The sequence below is a fragment of the Cajanus cajan genome, chromosome 7, assembly GCF_000230855.2.
Source record: "Cajanus cajan strain Asha chromosome 7, NIPB_CcT2T_4, whole genome shotgun sequence".
NCBI lineage: Eukaryota > Viridiplantae > Streptophyta > Magnoliopsida > Fabales > Fabaceae > Cajanus > Cajanus cajan.
Window position 1 is genome coordinate 46,525,465 of NC_138523.1, and position 17,873 is coordinate 46,543,337.

Below are 17,873 nucleotides of genomic sequence, written 5' to 3' on the forward strand. Positions count from 1 at the left end.
GTGTGGGTCTAATTTACCGTAGAAATTCACAAAATCATGTTTAACAAAAAAATAAAAAATGTTACTTCTCAATTTAGTGCTTTGAAATGTGTGTTTATTATGTTTAACCAAATTTAACCATATACCAAACATACTTTTAATTGTTAGGACTAGTATAATGTGAGGTAGAAATGTGTTAGGATAGTTAAAAATACGGGAGTTTAAGTTTAATTTTTATTGTGATATTTTTATAAATTTTATTTTTATTTTTATAAAATATTAAAAAAATAATTTTATTTTATTTATTCTTCTTTTAATTAATCATATTATTAGTCCGTTTCAATATTTAAACTATTCATAGATACTTTAAAAACAATTTAAATATAACATTTTCATAAATTAGTTTTTTTTTCTTTTATTTTTTCTTCTATGAGTAATTATACAAAAAAATTATTCAAACACATTGTTTATACTATTTATCTTGATTTTTAATATTTTTTTTACAAGAAAAATCTTTTATAAATATTATTTTTTAGAATAACTTGACAAAAAAATTATAGGGTTAAATTATATTTTTAGTCATTTATCTTACTTATTAGATTTATTTTAATCTTTTATATATAAAATGTTTTGTTTAATCTTTTATTTTTTATATTTAAATTAATTCAATTATTTTAAAATAATAATAATTTTTAATTTTATAACTCAATTTTGAATCAACTTTTGATTAATTTGAGATGTAAAACTTGTAACAATCTGAGCAAAAATTATAAAATTCAAATTGATGCTTGAGAATGGTGTGAAAAATATGTCAAACAAATAATTAAAAAATTATATGAAATTATAATTTTTAAAATTTTAATCATCTTTTGAAATTATTATTATACAAATTTTACTATATTTGTAATACTTTTTATTTATATTTTATTGCATTTAACAAATGAATATAATGATATATAGTAAAAAAATAATTTAAAATTGTGTCTCAAAATAAAAAAATTTATTATTTAAAAATTAGTTTAAATTTAAGAGATAGAAGATTATAATGAAAATTTTAAAAAATTATATATATTTACTATGTGTTTTTAGTAATTTTGATTCTACAGAAATATTTTTGTCCACGAATGTTGAACGTTGAATTGTAAACTGTTATTGCAGTCAGAAATGGAGATTGAATTGTCACAGAACTATGGGCCACCAAGTAATCAGCAATAGCATACAGCTCCGTTGTTATTGTTAAGCAAAAGTATGTCCGAAACGCGAAAGGGATTGTTGACGTTCCCGGTTACAGCTTTTTGTTTTTTTGCGACGACGTCATGTTTTTGGATTCGATTATTCAATGGTGCTTTAGTTGTAGTACTAGTACGTTATATGACGCTCCTCAACAAACATTAATAAACCCTCTTTTCTTCTCGGTAATTACTAATTACTAATTACTAATTAATAATTATTGTCTTCCTCCACTCTGTCTTCTCTCATTTTTCATTATTATTTTGCCACGTTAGTTGTTACATTTTTCATTCTCTCTCTTCCCATCACTTTCTTCCTTTGATTTTTGGTTTTTCAGGCCATTCTTATCTCTCTCACTCCAACAAGGAACTATGCTTCTCCTTCACATGCAGAGCTGTCAGCCATGGATTCTACATCCAACACACACTCACATCTCATCAATCTCCAACAATTCCAGGTACTCTCTTATGCTCTTACTCTATCTCTCCACACACGCACGCACATGCAAATATAGAATTTGGGAACCATTTATGTTACTTTTGATAGTTTCATGTTGTCTTCAATGGATTTGAATATCCTCAACGTAGATAACCTTTGAATTGGTTAAATAGGTTTTAGATGAGTTTGTTGTATGAAGAATTCTCTGTTCTATTATTGCTCAGGAGACTTCACAGGAGGTATATGCCCTGCCACTTCAGCTTCATCAAATCTTCAGCCTTACATGTGCGTGGTCTTAGAGGGCATGGTGAAGGTGAGCCCCACGAGTCAAGAGAAAACAATCGTGGACTTTATCTGTTCAGTTTTTATCAACTGAAATAATGCTGCTTTAGTTGAGGGTGCAAGATCTTAAACTAGTCAATGTTAACTGTTAAGTTTTTGTCGGGTAAGATGTTCTTGACTTGTTTATCGTCAAACTGAATAGAGATTTATGTACCTACTTAGAATGCCATTTGTGGCATCATTATCAAATCAAAATCAAAATTTCACTCAACCAAATTTTTTTATTCAATTCTGTATAGCTAAAATGGCCAAATCCATTCTTAATCTCTTTGTCTCAAGCTTATTGTACTCTTGGAGTTTATCTCTGATTTTGGAGCTTATAATGACTTGGCTTGTTGTTTACTACTCTTACGCCACTGATCTAACCATTTCCAAATTTGATTACAGTGTTGACTTTCGCTTTCTTTATCTCTGTTCAGCTTTTGGGATCATCATTTAGCTCTCTAATTGGCTGCTATGTATACTTTTTTTTCTCTCTTGGTTTTCTCTTTTCAAGTGTTTGCAAACATTTGAAATTAATACAACCATTACTTATCACTATGTGAAATATGTTGTGCTACCTAGGATAGAGCCAAGTCTAATTGAATGCCATAAGATGCTGAGTTAGTACTTTTCTTACTCTTCTGTTTACATGCTTTCTTATTCGTCCTCTATATTATTTAGGTGAAGGCCACTGTATATAGTTTCATTAGTTTATTAGTTGTTCTGTGACCAGTTCTGATGTGTTGTACTCTTCTCCCATGCTCATGTCTAGGAAATTATTTAATGAGTGATCCAAACAGGGCACAGCTCACAAGTCTTAAATTGTTTGCATTTGTTAGATCTGGTACTTCCATTTCTTATTTGTATTTTTTCAAAGATTTCAATTGAGTTTCTCAACTATGTTGTTCTTTAAGCTTTTGTCGTGGCTGTTTGCCTGTTTACAACGAGAGGCACATTTGTTGTTCTTTCTACTACATATCTTGAAATCTCCTCTTTGAGCTTTTTGTTGTTGACTATGCTAGCTTCATAAGAAAAGAAAGAAGATTACTTCCACTTGCTTTTGGGTAGGGCTTATGGTGTATGCATATAACACACCCAGAAACTTAAGCAAGTGTGAAAAGATTAGTGATTCACACTGTCAAGATCATAAAACTTCATTTCCAGCATATGTTAGGTTTTATTTATTTAAATTTGGTGTGTGTGTATAGTGCCTTCCTAAGTGGATTTGTCTATTGAAAGATGCTTATAGATTGATAGCTGTCTCTTCTTTTGAGCTCAAATTGTTTTATCTGGAATGTTTCTTTCCATGAGCTTCTATATTGTCTTCGAGGAGGTTTTGATCCTAATCAACTTTGATTATGCTTTAATCCCTTTCTTTTGGGAGAACCCAGTTGTTTCAGCTCTTAAGTATTTGCTTTTTTGTTGTCCATCTTACTGTTTTGCATGATATATTCTCTTTCTTGTTTGATCTGAAATAATTTCTATGGATTAATTTTCTTGACTGTTCTTACCTAAAACTAAAAGGTGAATTGATGAAATCCCTGTAGGGAGATGGGAGGTTGATTCTCACAGGTCAGAAGATAAGTCAAATTCCAACTCTAACAATCGTGTCCCAGAAAATTTGGGCATCGAGTTTGTTTGGATGAAGAAAAATAATAATAGTTCTCAGGTGAGAAATGTGTGATAGAACTTGGAAAATGGTATACTTTTTAGTAATTTTGTTATTTTATTTTCATTAGTTGCACATTGTTCCTTCCCTTCATGCTTGTATTTATATTTTTTGCAATTTTTTTTTTCAAACACTTAGTTCAATGTTGTATTTGATGATGAATGTTATTTAGTTTTAAAGTGTAAAATTACTGCATTTCCCCCTTATTCCTTATTTTGTAGCATGTTGTGCATGAGAACAACTATATTTTATTCACAAAAAGGCCTTTACATTATTCCCGCCAATAGTGCTTGATAATGAAGTAAAATGAATGATATTTGCTAAAAGAAACTCCTCATAGGATTGCTTGTTAAACTTATGATTCATTGTTTCTTTTTTGCAAGTATTTTTGGAAATGGTGTTGCAATTATCAATTCGATCACATAATAAGCCCAGTATTTCCAACGGGGAAGGGAAAGTGCCAACTATAATTTGTATTTTTGTAAGGTGATCAGAAATGTTGATGCTGAGGATTATAAGGCGATCAAAAATAGTTATTATTGCATGCGGTGACTGGGAACTTGTGGTGATAAAAAATAATGGCTTGAAGATTGCTTTAGTGATAAGGTATTTAGATAATGGGCACTCCGAAAAATATTAAATGTTATTTAAGAGTTAGAACCAAGGTTTGCATGCAAAATTTGATGAAATATATATAGGGTAAACTGTAATATTGGAATTGCAAGAAATATATAAAAACACTCTTGGGCCTTCTTACAACTTAAGTAGTTAAAGGGCATGCTTGGATGCACGCCTGGGATTCACATCCAAGCAAAAATCACATCAATTGATGGTGAAGCTACTCTTTGTTGCTTCTTTTGGATGTGGAGAGTGATGATCTACGTTCCGGATTTGGTTCCAAACACACTAAGTTTTAGCTTTTAAATTGATTCTTGTCATGGTTTTTTTCCTGAACCAACTCTCCCAAAAGCTTAAGCTACATGACTGGTTTTATATCTTTCACACCCCTCATGCAAGAGTCCTTTGGGCTTCAAGTGTAGAAAATGTGCTAGCCCATTTTTTTCATGTGCTTAATTCAACCTTTATTTATGTTAATGATGAGGGTGATAAGGATCAAACTCTAGTCTAAACCAATTAGTCATTAAGGCTCTTTGTCATGAACTAACTATTTTATAAGCTTAAGTTATAGGGAGAAAACACATGAATGGTTTTATATCTATTTAACATGTGGTTGCGGCAGGTGTATACTTTGCTCACCTTGAATACTATCATGTTGATAACAGATAAAAAATGAAACATTGTGAAAGCACAAAGACTAAATTAAAGTGGCATCTATTTGTCATGTCATACTAAATTATAAGATTCTACGTTTGAAAACTCAAGGACTTTATTAAGGTGGCTTGGATGTCTCAAGTTGTATCAAAATGATAAGATTTTAGATTTGGTTGAATGTCACTTTTTCTAAGTACTTTTAAATTAGAGGCTCAAGAATAGTGGAAGATATGCTAGGATAATCTTGTGTGGGAAGATTGACAGCTATTTCTTAATTTATTAAAATTTAATTATTCTTTTTGATAATGATACTCTTTCAATTTCTGAAACTTGAATCAGCTTTCATAAAGATGTCATCTTTATACCTTTGTGCTATAAAGCTACATATTAGCAACACTAGGTCAACGTGATTTTGTGCAAGCATGGGAATTTGTATTTCATTAATGATTAATTTGATAATGGAACTTCTATGCCATACTTGAATTACAATACTTTCTGAATCATAAATCATAATGGACTAACAGTTTGATGTGGTCATCAATTTGGAACTTATGGAAGGTTTATAAAGCTGACATAAGTACACATTTGAAGGTGACTTTATTGATATATAAGTTGATTATGCTCTTTAAACATATTATGATAGTTATTCTATATTATCAATTGACTCTTTCAACTATTCTATTAAAGTGAATAAATATACTTGTCAGTGGATACTGGACATAAACTTGTCCTTGCAGGCTTGCAGCTATGTTTTCTTCAGATTATTTGTCTATGTCAATCTCATGGTTGTATCATGCTCAAATATGTTGGATAAATTGATGTATTATTAGGATTTGGCTTGCTAAACTTTGCAGTACTTAGTGCTAGCTAAATCTCTCAAAACACAATATGTGCTGCAGGGTCCACAGGCTAGAAGCATGATACAAATTATGTCAATGTACATCATACTGAGATTGACCTATAAGAAGTTGTATGATTTGATGATAAAAGTCGGCCAAGCAGTGGTTCCATATGTGTTTCAGACTCTTAGTGCAACAAGCTTACCTCTTGCTTGTGTTTCTAATGCCTTGAATAAACCAAAGCCTCTTAATTTAGATGTGTCCTTGCCTTCTTTTCATGATATTAGATGGAGCTTAGCACGGTTGTTATACTTATTTAACATCCAACTTGAAAGAAATGTTGCCACGTAAGTTAATCGCTTCTTTTATCTGGCTGGGAACTATTATACCTACTGGTTATTTAATAAAATTTAAGCTCACTTGACTATTGCCTTTTGAGTAGCATTATTTATATTCTTTTGTTGTGTTTATCTTGGTATCAGATCATTATATTTATATCAGTTTAGCAGCATTAATATGTTCTGACATGGCTATAATGCAAATTATAGGCTATATATGTCATCTTGGATATCATTTGCATTAGTGTGCACTTTTAGTGTATTGTCAAGCTAGAAGGGTTTATTCATCATGGAGATAACTTCAAAAAGGCTGCCATTTTATCATTAGTTTTGGTGTATAATGTTCATGAATTTACTGTAAAAAGAAACCAACTTTCTTTGTGAAAGAATGGAAGTTTTTGGGATTGATGGTCATCTATTATTGCGTTATTTGTTATCTTGGTGTATTTGAAATAGATAGTTTGGTTTATATTATAAGACATGAGTTTTGCTAGCGGATTTTGTAAAAACTGTTGTGAACTTTCAGGGGAAAAACTGGAAATTCTCTGGAAATGTGACTCTTTCATGGGGATTTAGTGCATACATATTGTTGTAGATAGAGATAAGGAACAATACACTCTTCAAAATTAGATTAGGATATGAATGTTTGCATTGCTTCCTTGGGTGCTATGCTTCTAAAACACTTGCATTACTCTATTGCAGCTATTCTAAAGGACTAGGGAGCTCGCTTATTTATGGCCAAGATGGCTAAATGAGAATTTCTCTGAACAATTCGTAAAAAATATGTTTTTTGAGTGTCTGTTTTCTGTGAATGGAGCCAGTGGGTCTTGTTTATGTTACTAACTATTTCTTGGTATTAAAAAAACTAATGATATATACATGCTTGTTGTCTGAAACAATCATATGGACTCTTTCAGGTTCTTTGTGGTGCTCCTTATAATGTGCTTCTCATTTGTGGTCATTGGTGGTCTTCTGTTCTTCAAGTTCAGGTAATCATAATTATCATAGATAAATCACTGTTTAAATAGTGTTATGAGTTCATTCTTATGGCTCTCCTAGTCTTCTTTGCTATTTGAGTTCACTGCTGTTGTGCTTATATATGTTTGTTAATCTGGGCCAATATTGTATTATCCAGGGGTAACAAAAATTCCCTGGAAGATTGTCTTTGGGAAGCCTGGGCATGTCTTTGTTCATCATCTACTCATTTAAAAGTATGTTGGTCCTATTGTGGACTTCATAATCTGATTTTTTATTCACCCGTTTCACATTGTTTATAAGCATTTACTGCATAACCAAATAACACACTTTTTGTTCATCTACAGCAATCAACACGTGTTGAACGTGTTATTGGCTTTCTTCTTGCAATATGGGGTATATTGTTTTACTCTCGACTTCTAAGCACGATGACTGAACAATTTAGGGTAAAATCTGAAACATTAGGCATTCATTAAGCAATGTTTCTGTGCATGCCATTAATGTTCAGCCTTCACTACAGAGTAATATGCAAAAGCTCAGGGAGGGGGCTCAAATGCAAGTTCTGGAGTCTGATCATATCATTATATGTGGGATGAATAGTCATCTTCCCTTCATATTAAAGCAGTTAAATAAGTATCATGAATTTGCTGTCCGCTTAGGCACAGCTACAGCTAGGTAAATGGTTCGGACAAGGTAGTTGCCCATTGCCCTTATCTTGTGTTCTGATTGCTGGCTTCTGTAATATGCTTTTTCATTTCTATGCAGGAAGCAGAGAATCCTTCTTATGTCTGATCTTCCAAGAAAACAGATTGATAGAATAGCTGACAATATTGCAAAAGATTTAAATCATATTGATGTCCTTTCCAAGAGGTATCAATGCTGGGTAATTTTCTGTTTTAATCATGGAAGCACCTTTTGTACAATTACAATTTGTTTCTTTTCTTATGTCAGAGACTTTTCCATGCTACTTGGTTGATTTTGGTAAAGGTTCTTTTAGAGAATACTCCCTCCAGTCCTTATTATGAGACACTTTTAACCGAATCATTCAAACTAATATAAGTAGTTATGTTAGTTAATTTTATTGTGTTTATAAAATAAAATCATGATACATCAATTTTACCCTTCTTACTTATTATTAAATTTGCATGTGAGAGGTGAATATATTACACCATATCAAAATTTATGCACCAATACTAATAAAATTGATAAATGACAAGAGTTTAAGAGGTGAGAGAAAATATTTATTTATCAAATTCTCTTCTCATTATTCAACAATAAGAGACACATTCTAACACTCTTTAATAGGGACAAAAGATGGAAAAAAAAATAATGCTTCATAGAAATTGTAAAGTGCCTTATAAAAAAGACCATCATTTCCTCCTAAATTGTGTCTTATAATAAGAATTAGAAGGAGTATGAAATAAAGTGGGACAGTGGGTGAAGAGATCACATTCACCAATTAAATTACAAATGAAGGATTGCTTATTTTCTAGCTTTATTGCACGTAAATATATATAGCTAAGTTAGGTAACATCTTGCTGTATGTGTGTCTAATCTATTGTTTCTCTATTTACTGCTATGTGTTATCTTAATATTATTATTTGTGTTTAATTTCACTTCAAGTCCCTCTTGTTTGCTTATGAGTGCAATTTAGTTCTTTAGCTTCAATTTTTAATTAGAGAAATCGAGGTCATCAGCACAATAAGGCTCTTCACTGCATTTCCACTGATATCTGATTGGGAGATTCCCAAAGTCAGAGCACAAAGAAGAAGCTATTAACACAATAAAGCTCTCATAACAACGTTAAGGATAATGAAGCACCCTAAAAATGCAAGCATTATGCTCCAATCATTTACACCAAAGAACTACAGAAACACTGACTTTCCCTTTCTGGCCCTTCTAAGCCTTTCAAAGTTAATTAATAAGAACTGCATTAAACAATTCAAAGGACACTTCTCAAACTGAACATTTAGAAAAGCTCTCAACTTAGTCCATATGTGGCCAGAGAACTATGTAAAATTGTGAGTGTTTATTTCTATAGCAGGTAAAAGCAAAAGTAATGAACTGTTGTATATGTTGAGTTGGCTTAGAACTTATTTTCTTTCGCGTCTCATATGTTAGACTCAAGAACATGCAGGAATAGTTAATTCTTTTACTAGAATAATATGGTTTATAGACCAGATTTGTAGAACAGAATATCAATTACACAGGGTTTCCCCTTATCAAGGAGTTTCCTCTTTCCAAACAGCACCACCAACAAACTGACATAATGACTGCCTCCTACAGGTCTGTCACAAAATGTATAACTGCCACAAAAATTCATAACTGACCAAAGACACATGCTACAGAAACACTCATTAGTCTGATCCCTAACCACCTAAGTAGCTACCTAAAGACACAAATACTGCACAAACACTAATAATTCAGGCTTTTTCTTGGTCTGCTTCTTATCTTCTCAGAAAACTTCTGAGGTCTATCATCATACTTGAAATTTTTGGCTTTACAGTTGCAGCCTTAGTTTAACAAAATCATTTGAAAGAGCAGCAGCCAACAAGGCACGTGCAATAATTATACTGCCAACAAAAGGGGATCGGTAAGAGTTGATCTACTTTTTATTGTCAAGTTGTTATATGATATCCCATGTAGACTAATTACAATAATTAAACCAGTAAGCATTTGTTTTAGTAGAGTTTTTTCTCTAACTTTTGTATCTATCCCATGTAGACTAATTACAAGCCTCATAATGTTTAGTTAACATAGATAGCTTCAGTTGTTTTAGCAGAGTAACTACTTTTTTAGTTAATTTGATTTTTGTCATGTCCTGAATTTCACTTTAATGAAGTTAATTGATTCAGATTGTTTGTTTGTTAGGTATGAAGTTGACACAGATGCATTTCTTTCTGTTTTAGCCCTTCAACCAATTCCAAATATGGATTCTGTCCCCACCATAGTTGAGGTTTGTTGCTTATGAGCCGTGTTTTGTGAAACTAAAGATACAAATAAAAAATGTAGAGAATAAACTTCATTTGCAAATTTCTTAATTAATGAATGTAGGTTTCAACTTCCAAGACATGTGAGTTGTTGAAGTCAATATCATTATTGAAAGTGGAGCCAGTAGAAAATGTTGCATCCAAATTATTTGTTCAATGCTCTCGGCAGAAGGGACTTATAAAGATCTACAGGCACTTGCTAAATTATCGAAGTACTGCCTTTATATTCTCTACATGTCATATATGTCATGTTTGTAAGGATTGTTTATTTTCATATTTCTTAAATATTCTATAGTGGTATTTTATATTTGTTTTTTTTTTCTACCAAAATAATTCAGAATAGATTTCAGATAAATTCAAAATACTTTTTGATTATTTGTTAATGACTAGCAACTACTAGATTGTTCGTTTTGCAGGTTTCTAGTTTCTAGTTAGTTGTTATCAATGTAAATGAACATATTTTAGTGTTCTGATTTTAGTCTTTTTTATTGTTCTAACCTTTAATTTGGTATTGGTTTCCATTTCCTAGCATAGTTGGTGTTACACTAAAGTAGACACATATTTTGCCTTACATTTGAAAACTGGTTAAACCTTTTATGATTTTTTTAGTTGACTTGCATGTATTTATTTATTCATGAATTCTAATTTTTAGTTCCACTTGCAGAAAATGTATTCAATCTTTGCAGCTTGCCTAATCTAGAAGGAATGACATATAAGCAAATAAGACATGGATTTCAAGAAGTAATTACTTCTTCAAATGTAATTTCTTGACTCAAATTTCCGTTTATACACTTTTCATTAATGCTTTCTACTTTGATATTATTTCAGGCCATTGTATGTGGTCTTTACCGGAGTGGGAAAATATACTTCCACCCAAATGATGGTGAAATTCTGCAGCAAACTGACAAAGTATGTAGACCACCAACTCATAGCTTTGTCTAATTCACATTTATATGACATCTTCCTATCTACCTTTTTGTCTTGAAATTTATGAGTTTCATGGTTAAGGGCCCATTTATTAAAGCTTACAAAGTGATTCTACTTTTTCTGAAACTACTTATTTTAACTTAAATTAAAGCACTAAAACAACTTTTTTTCTTATTTTTTTTGAAAATTTTACCTTATTATAAATACTTTAGTACATTGCTTTTAATTAAAGGAACACTTTCTTCAACAAAAAAAAAAGGCTTAAACAAATGGGCACTAAATGGTTGTGTGGATAAACAATTGTTAGAATATATGAAAATATCCTTTACTGTTTTGATCATATAATTAAAATTTGTAATAAATGAGTATATTTTATCATATAAAAAGATTTATGATAAATAATTTATATTGTGATACAAGATTATTTTAACTATTGATATTTTTTTAAAAATTATTAAATTTAATTTAGAAATAACAAAAATGACATATTAAATTGATAAGAGGTTAAGAAAAATTCCTAAAATTACTTTTATCAAAGAAAAATAGCTAAAAACATAATCGTTGGAGAATGGTCTCTAAAGACAGTCTTGTTCTAGAAAAATATTTTAATTTATATGTATAGAAATATCTTAGACTATTCTTTAGGATTAGTTTTTCGTATCTCTTAGGATTGGTTACTATATTTCCTTATTTCATGATTTGTTTCGTTTTTAGTTAGGATTATGATTAGTATAAATAAGGGTCAGTGCTCTAGGTTTTATGATCCCAGATCTTATCATCACATTATAATACATCACATCATACCAAGTCTATGTCAATCTCATAATATTGAGTCTCTATTCTCTCCTTTTCCTTCCTTTATACTTAAAACTCCATAATTTCAACAAAGGGCATGGGTTATTGTTCCAAATCTTTTATCCAACAACTGTGTATAAATTGCCATCAGAACAAAATCAATGAAGCAGTTGGTATACAGGAAAAAAGAGAGTTGGTCAGAAACTGGATTAATTTTGGTATGATCAAAAAACTATTACCTTTTTGACAATTTCCCTAAAGGCAGTTCTCCCATTGGCAAACTTTGCCTTCTGAACTTGAGATTCACCTAGGTTGGCATGTTTATTGCAAATTAACTGGCTCTATTTATATTGTGTATTATAAATATGTGAGATAATCTATAGGTAGATAATATACCTACTGATTGCACAATGTTGAATAATAAAACTCAGTCTGTCTTAGATTTTAGAAATGTATTTTGTGACCAAGATGTATGTTGTCAGGTTTGGTATGCTAATTTTCTACTGTGTATGTGAGATTTCTTATTATTTTTTGTATTTAATTCCCTAAATTGGTTCAATGAATCTTTATCAATTGAAGATTCATCAATGTCATATTTTACTATTAAATTTCCTTTCATCAATACATTAAGGTGGTGTATAAGTTTAAAAACTGAGTTTGTTTATTGCTTAATTCTTCATGACTTTTGGTTGCATCCTAATCAGTAGATGCTTATAGTTCCAATCAGATTGGTAATGTTCATTGATTTCTTGAGAAAAATATGCTTGCTACAAATACTATTTTATCACTTACATTGTTGCTAAACTGAAACACTGGGAATCAGGGAAGGGGGGGGGGGGGGGGGGATAGGGAACAGAAGCCATGTGAGGGAAAATTGGCAATGGCTGGATCAGACCTGGTCACTGCCAGAAGCACAGCCATTTAGTTGACCAACAGGACAATGGCCTGTTGATTAAATTTTATTTTACATTAGTCAATTTTCAATGTTTACAAGCATACATTCAGATACCGCTTAGCTTTCCTTGTTAGGTACTGTTTATTGGATCCCTTCGGGATACTAAAAAGCCAGAAGTTGTAACCCTTAATGGGAAAGAAGGAAACCATGGAATTCATAACAAGGAAGTACAAGAAAAGGATGTGGAACATGCCATCAAATTGGGTAAAAGACTTGCTAATATTGTAAAACGTCCTAATAGATCAGGTTCCAAGGTATGGATTTCCAGTTCTATGTTGTATAGATGTTTTGAACGAACATGATATCATATGTACCATTTGAAACTTTAACCTTTGTTGGTTATCATGATGTAGGCATCAGATGGGAATGTTGGACCAAAAGAATGCATTCTTTTACTTGGGTGGCGCCCTGATGTTGTCGAAATGATTCAAGAGTATGATAACTATCTTGGTCCTGGAAGTGTTTTGGTATGTCCTCATATATCTTGGAATCTTTGTTGATCTGTACTTTGGTGAGTGTATGATTGGGAAGAGAAACTTTTAAGGAATTAAGCTGGTTTACTGTTTGCTATATTTGTGTTAATCTAAAATGCATTATCCCTCCAACTAAATACTTCTGCTGTTGATGTGGATTGATCTTAATTTTGAACCACGAGGAGATTCATGACAATGGAGATTGTTTAGAATTTAACATACTGCATGCTATTTTTCCCCTTCTTTATACATTATATATGCATTCATTTGGAAGTTCAATATTTACCATTTCTGGTCATAAATAATATGCAGGAGGTGTTATCAGACACACCATTGGATGACAGGATTATTAGGTCAAGCAACATCAATGTCAATGGTCATAACAAACTCAAGAATGTCCGAGTTTCTCATAGGGTATTGTCTAGTGTAGTCAATTAATATTTTTAAATTTCTTTTAGTACAGTCCTGCTTTCGATACGAACTGTCACTTCTTTCAATTTGGCAGATTGGGAATCCCATGGACTATGACACCTTAAAGGAAACCATTTTGAATATTCAGAACTCATTAAAGAATGAAGATGTACCAATGTCAATTGCTGTCATATCTGACAGAGAATGGCTTCTTGGAGGTAATTATGCATAAAGTTTTTTGTGACTAAAAAATGGCCTATGATTGACTATTCTTTTTTCAGATCCATCAAAGGCAGACAAGTTGTCTGCCTATTCTCTCCTCCTTGCCGAAAATATCTGCAACAAACTTGGAGTTAAGGTGATGTTTTTACCTTCTTTCTCTTGCATATTTTTTACGCTGATAGAAATTGTTCATTTTGAAATATTAGTTATTCTAATGAGACAGAGGTAAAGCATAGTTGGATTGAATTGGATGTTTTGCAGGTGCAAAATCTAGTTGCAGAAATTGTTGATTCAAAGTTGGGGAAACAGGTAATTCTCTTGTTTTTGTTTAACCTTTCGAATTTTATATTGTGGTATGTTTTGACGACAGTATTAATATAAAATGTTGCAGATTACTAGAATTAAGCCATCAGTGACCTACATTGCAGCAGAGGAAGTTATGAGTCTTGTAACAGCTCAAGGTCAATAATATGTGTTCTCTTCTTGCTTGAGTTTTAACAGTTGTCGTTGTGATCTATTTCGTGTATCCAAGTTAAATTTATTTTTCAAACTTGAAAAACAGTGGCCGAGAACAGTGAACTGAATGAAGTTTGGAAAGACATACTAGATGCAGAGGGAGATGAAATTTATGTCAAGGTAATATGTATTCATGTTGTCATGTTTTTTTCTGTAAACATTCAACCCAAGAAAACGTGTGATTTACCGATACTTTGGTGTCATGCCTTTCTTTTGAATTTTTCCTACCATACCATTTTGTTTCATGGACGAATTCCTTCCTTATCAGTTATCACCCTACATTCCTTTTGAAATAATATACCTTATGAAAATGAAGAAATGATAAATTGATTTGGCCTATGAGCCAAACACATGGCCTTTAAACTGGAACATGAGCGTCAGCCTGCTGGATAACAATTAACAAATGAAACGAACAATACTGAGGAATGAGGACCCTTTTAATTAATGTCTGCTTGGTTGCTGTTGTAGCAATGCAGTTGACTCTCATTTGTTATTGCAGGATATTGACCTATACATGAAAGAAGGAGAGAATCCATCATTTTCTGAGCTTTCCGAGAGAGCATATTTACGGAGAGAAGTAGCTATAGGATACGTGAAGAACAAGAAAAATGTATGCCAACAGCACTCTCAAATTTATTTTTAGTACTACTTAATTTGAACAATACTCACACGCCTTTCTTCCCATTTGCAGGTAATCAACCCAGTTCCCAAGTCTGAACCCCTCTCTCTTGAAATGAGTGACTCCTTGATAGTCATATCTGAGCTGGAAGGAGAGCAACCAGTGGTTTTGTAATGCTGAAAGCTTTTTAATCATGTGAAGAAAAGTTTTGGAAAACTCTGCCCCCCAAAATTTGGGGCCATTCATTTTGATGATTGCATCCAGGTGATTGATTGCTATTTGGGATGATGTTTTAGGACTTGACTTTCAGTGAACATGTTCTAGGAATCTATTTATCTACCAACTATGTCAAGTCAAGTCTTGCTGGTCAAATTGTTACTGCTCCTGTTTGCCACTTATTAGTTCACTCATACTAGATCAATGTTCAGCTTCTCGGGTGCAGAAAATGGAAGAAATGTATTTCTAATAATTCTATTGCTATATGATGGATTTTTATAAACCAAAGTTCCTCTGCAATAATCATAAATAAAAAAGAGTAGACTTAACTAATTCTTCAAGTTGCTCAATAATTTCAGTTCAATTTTTGCATTCAAAAATTTTCTAATTAGTGGTAGTGTCATCGTCAATATCATCATCACCACCATTGTCGCTATTGTTACTACTATCACCATCATTGTTGTCGTATGATGATGACGACGATGGTAAAGTCAATGACAACAATAACAAATGATAATAATGACGGTGGTGACAATAGTGGAGTTGTGACCACCACCACTACTACAATCGTTGTGGTAGTGATGATGATGGTGATTGTGGTGGTAAAGATAGTATCAACGATAAAGACTACAATGGTAATGATGGTAGCAACATGGTTGTCATTGTCATCACTACCACCACGATTATTGTGACAACAATAAAGTAATGGTGATACAGACAACAATAATAATGACGATGACAATAATGATGATGGTGTAACGATGACAATGACAACGATAATGACAATAATGTTGATGATGGTGGCAATGGTAACATTGTCGCTATGACCATTGTGGCGATAATGATGATGGTGGTAGTTAAAACGGTGACAATAGTAATAATGACAATGGTAATGATGATAATGGTGATAGTATTGTCAACATTGTCGCCACGACCATTTTGACAATGATGATGGTAAAAATGGTGGAGATAGTGATTACAATGATGATGATGATGGTGATGACGGAAATGGTGGTGTCGTTGCCATTACCACAATTGTCACCATGACAACCACTAATGAAGAGACAATGAAATGATGAGATTCAAAAAAAAGGAAGAAACTATTTTGTCGATATAGTTTATGCCACCATGTTTTTATTTTGTTGGAAAATATTGAGAAAACTTTGGGGGTGTATTGGTTTAGGATTTCGTAAGATTTTAAAAGACTTTTTTTGAGTAAAAAAGTCTATTGGTATTCAATCAGGATTTTATGTCACTTAAAAACAATCCAGTTGTATTCAATCTGGATTTTCAAGATTTTTTTAAAGAATCCATTAAAATTCATTGGTATTCATTTGAGATTTTTTACAACTTAAAAATAATCCATTGGTATTAAAAAATATAAGGATTTTAAAGGATTGTTGTGTGAGAGGGATTTTGAAAAAGACTTTTTAGTGCTATCTATAAATACCAAATTCATAAAACAATCCCATCCAAACCCATTGGATTTTGAAGGATTGTTTGAAATGACTTTTCAAGTGTTTTAAGAATTTTCAAGTGAGTTTTTCATCTTTTTTTTTCTATGCTTCTATCTTCTCCATTTTTTCTTTGCTAATAGTACTGCACTTTTTTCATTGTTCATATATAATATTGTAGTATTGTTCTCATTCCATTCTTCTATTCTGTGAAACTCTAATATGTAAATGATAATGTCATTGACTTGCTCTATTTTTGTGTTCGTTCTTTTTAATTGACTTGTTTTTATTTTATTCTATTTAGTTGAATTTGTTCATTTATATAACATAAATAAATGCTTGAAATTTCAACTTTTAAGTGATAATTTTTTTCATAACACACGTCAAGAAAAGGAAAAGGTGAAAGATGAAATTGATATCATGATCCTTACAATATATATATAGGGTTTCTGTGAGTAGAATGAGATGAAAATGGAATTTAGTTGGGGGAAGAACCCTCTCAGCAAAAAACTACAATCTCTCCTTCCCTTGAGTTTGTTATTCTTATCCCTCCTCCTTTTATGACTCAACAAATATTTTATTTTTTCTATGAATTTTTCTTTTTATTTTTATATTGTGAAATTAGAATTTTTTTATATTTAAAAAAAAATTAACATAAGACATTGCGGTATCTAATTTTTTAGGGTTTAGGGTTTATGCCTTCATTAACTTATTTTAAAAAAAGGAAATATTGTTAAAATATCATCTACAAGATTTTGCAGGTCAAGGTAATGACCTTAAAAATAAGAAAGAATTGTTCAATCTTCGTCATGCATCTTTAAGGAATGTGATCGAGAGAATATTTAGTATTTTTAAATAAAGGTTCACAATTTTTAAGTAAACACTACATAACTTTCTACATAAAGAATGTCGTTCTAATGAATTTCCAATTGAAGCGGTGGATGAACCTTCATCTTCAACACTACCAGTTAATGAAGATCATACTTTTGAGCCTATTATTCAAACACAAGAGCAAGAGTAGAAGACGCTAAAGTTTGGAAGACTAGTATAGCTATGAATATTATTATTTTTTTTTATTTTTGTTTTTGACTCTTTTTAAATTTGAATGTATGATTTTTTTTTTGAAATCTTATCAAATGTCAAAAATCCAGGAAAATTCTACAAAATCTCACAGAATCCATTAAAATCTTGATTTAAAAGTTTTGCAGAATCCATTAAAATCCTAATTTTA

The 17,873-nt window shown here is 31.6% G+C and overlaps 1 protein-coding gene across 1 annotated transcript; it reads left to right on the forward strand.

Annotated features, from left to right (window-relative positions):
- The first annotated feature begins 1,472 nt into the window (after nt 1–1,472).
- LOC109788841 (ion channel POLLUX-like protein, putative (DUF1012)) lies at nt 1,473–15,521 on the forward strand. Its single transcript, XM_020347680.3, has 25 exons — nt 1,473–1,666; nt 1,872–1,960; nt 2,744–2,815; nt 3,519–3,640; nt 5,812–6,098; nt 7,007–7,078; nt 7,225–7,300; nt 7,412–7,510; nt 7,585–7,739; nt 7,830–7,934; nt 9,571–9,657; nt 9,936–10,020; nt 10,119–10,266; nt 10,719–10,795; nt 10,883–10,963; nt 12,806–12,985; nt 13,085–13,198; nt 13,517–13,618; nt 13,710–13,833; nt 13,897–13,973; nt 14,099–14,146; nt 14,229–14,298; nt 14,400–14,473; nt 14,853–14,963; nt 15,045–15,521. Exons 1-25 carry the CDS (start codon nt 1,581–1,583, stop codon nt 15,144–15,146), a joined length of 2,643 nt encoding a protein of 880 aa, XP_020203269.1. The 5' UTR covers nt 1,473–1,580; the 3' UTR covers nt 15,147–15,521.
- Nucleotides 15,522–17,873: the final 2,352 nt, after the last annotated feature.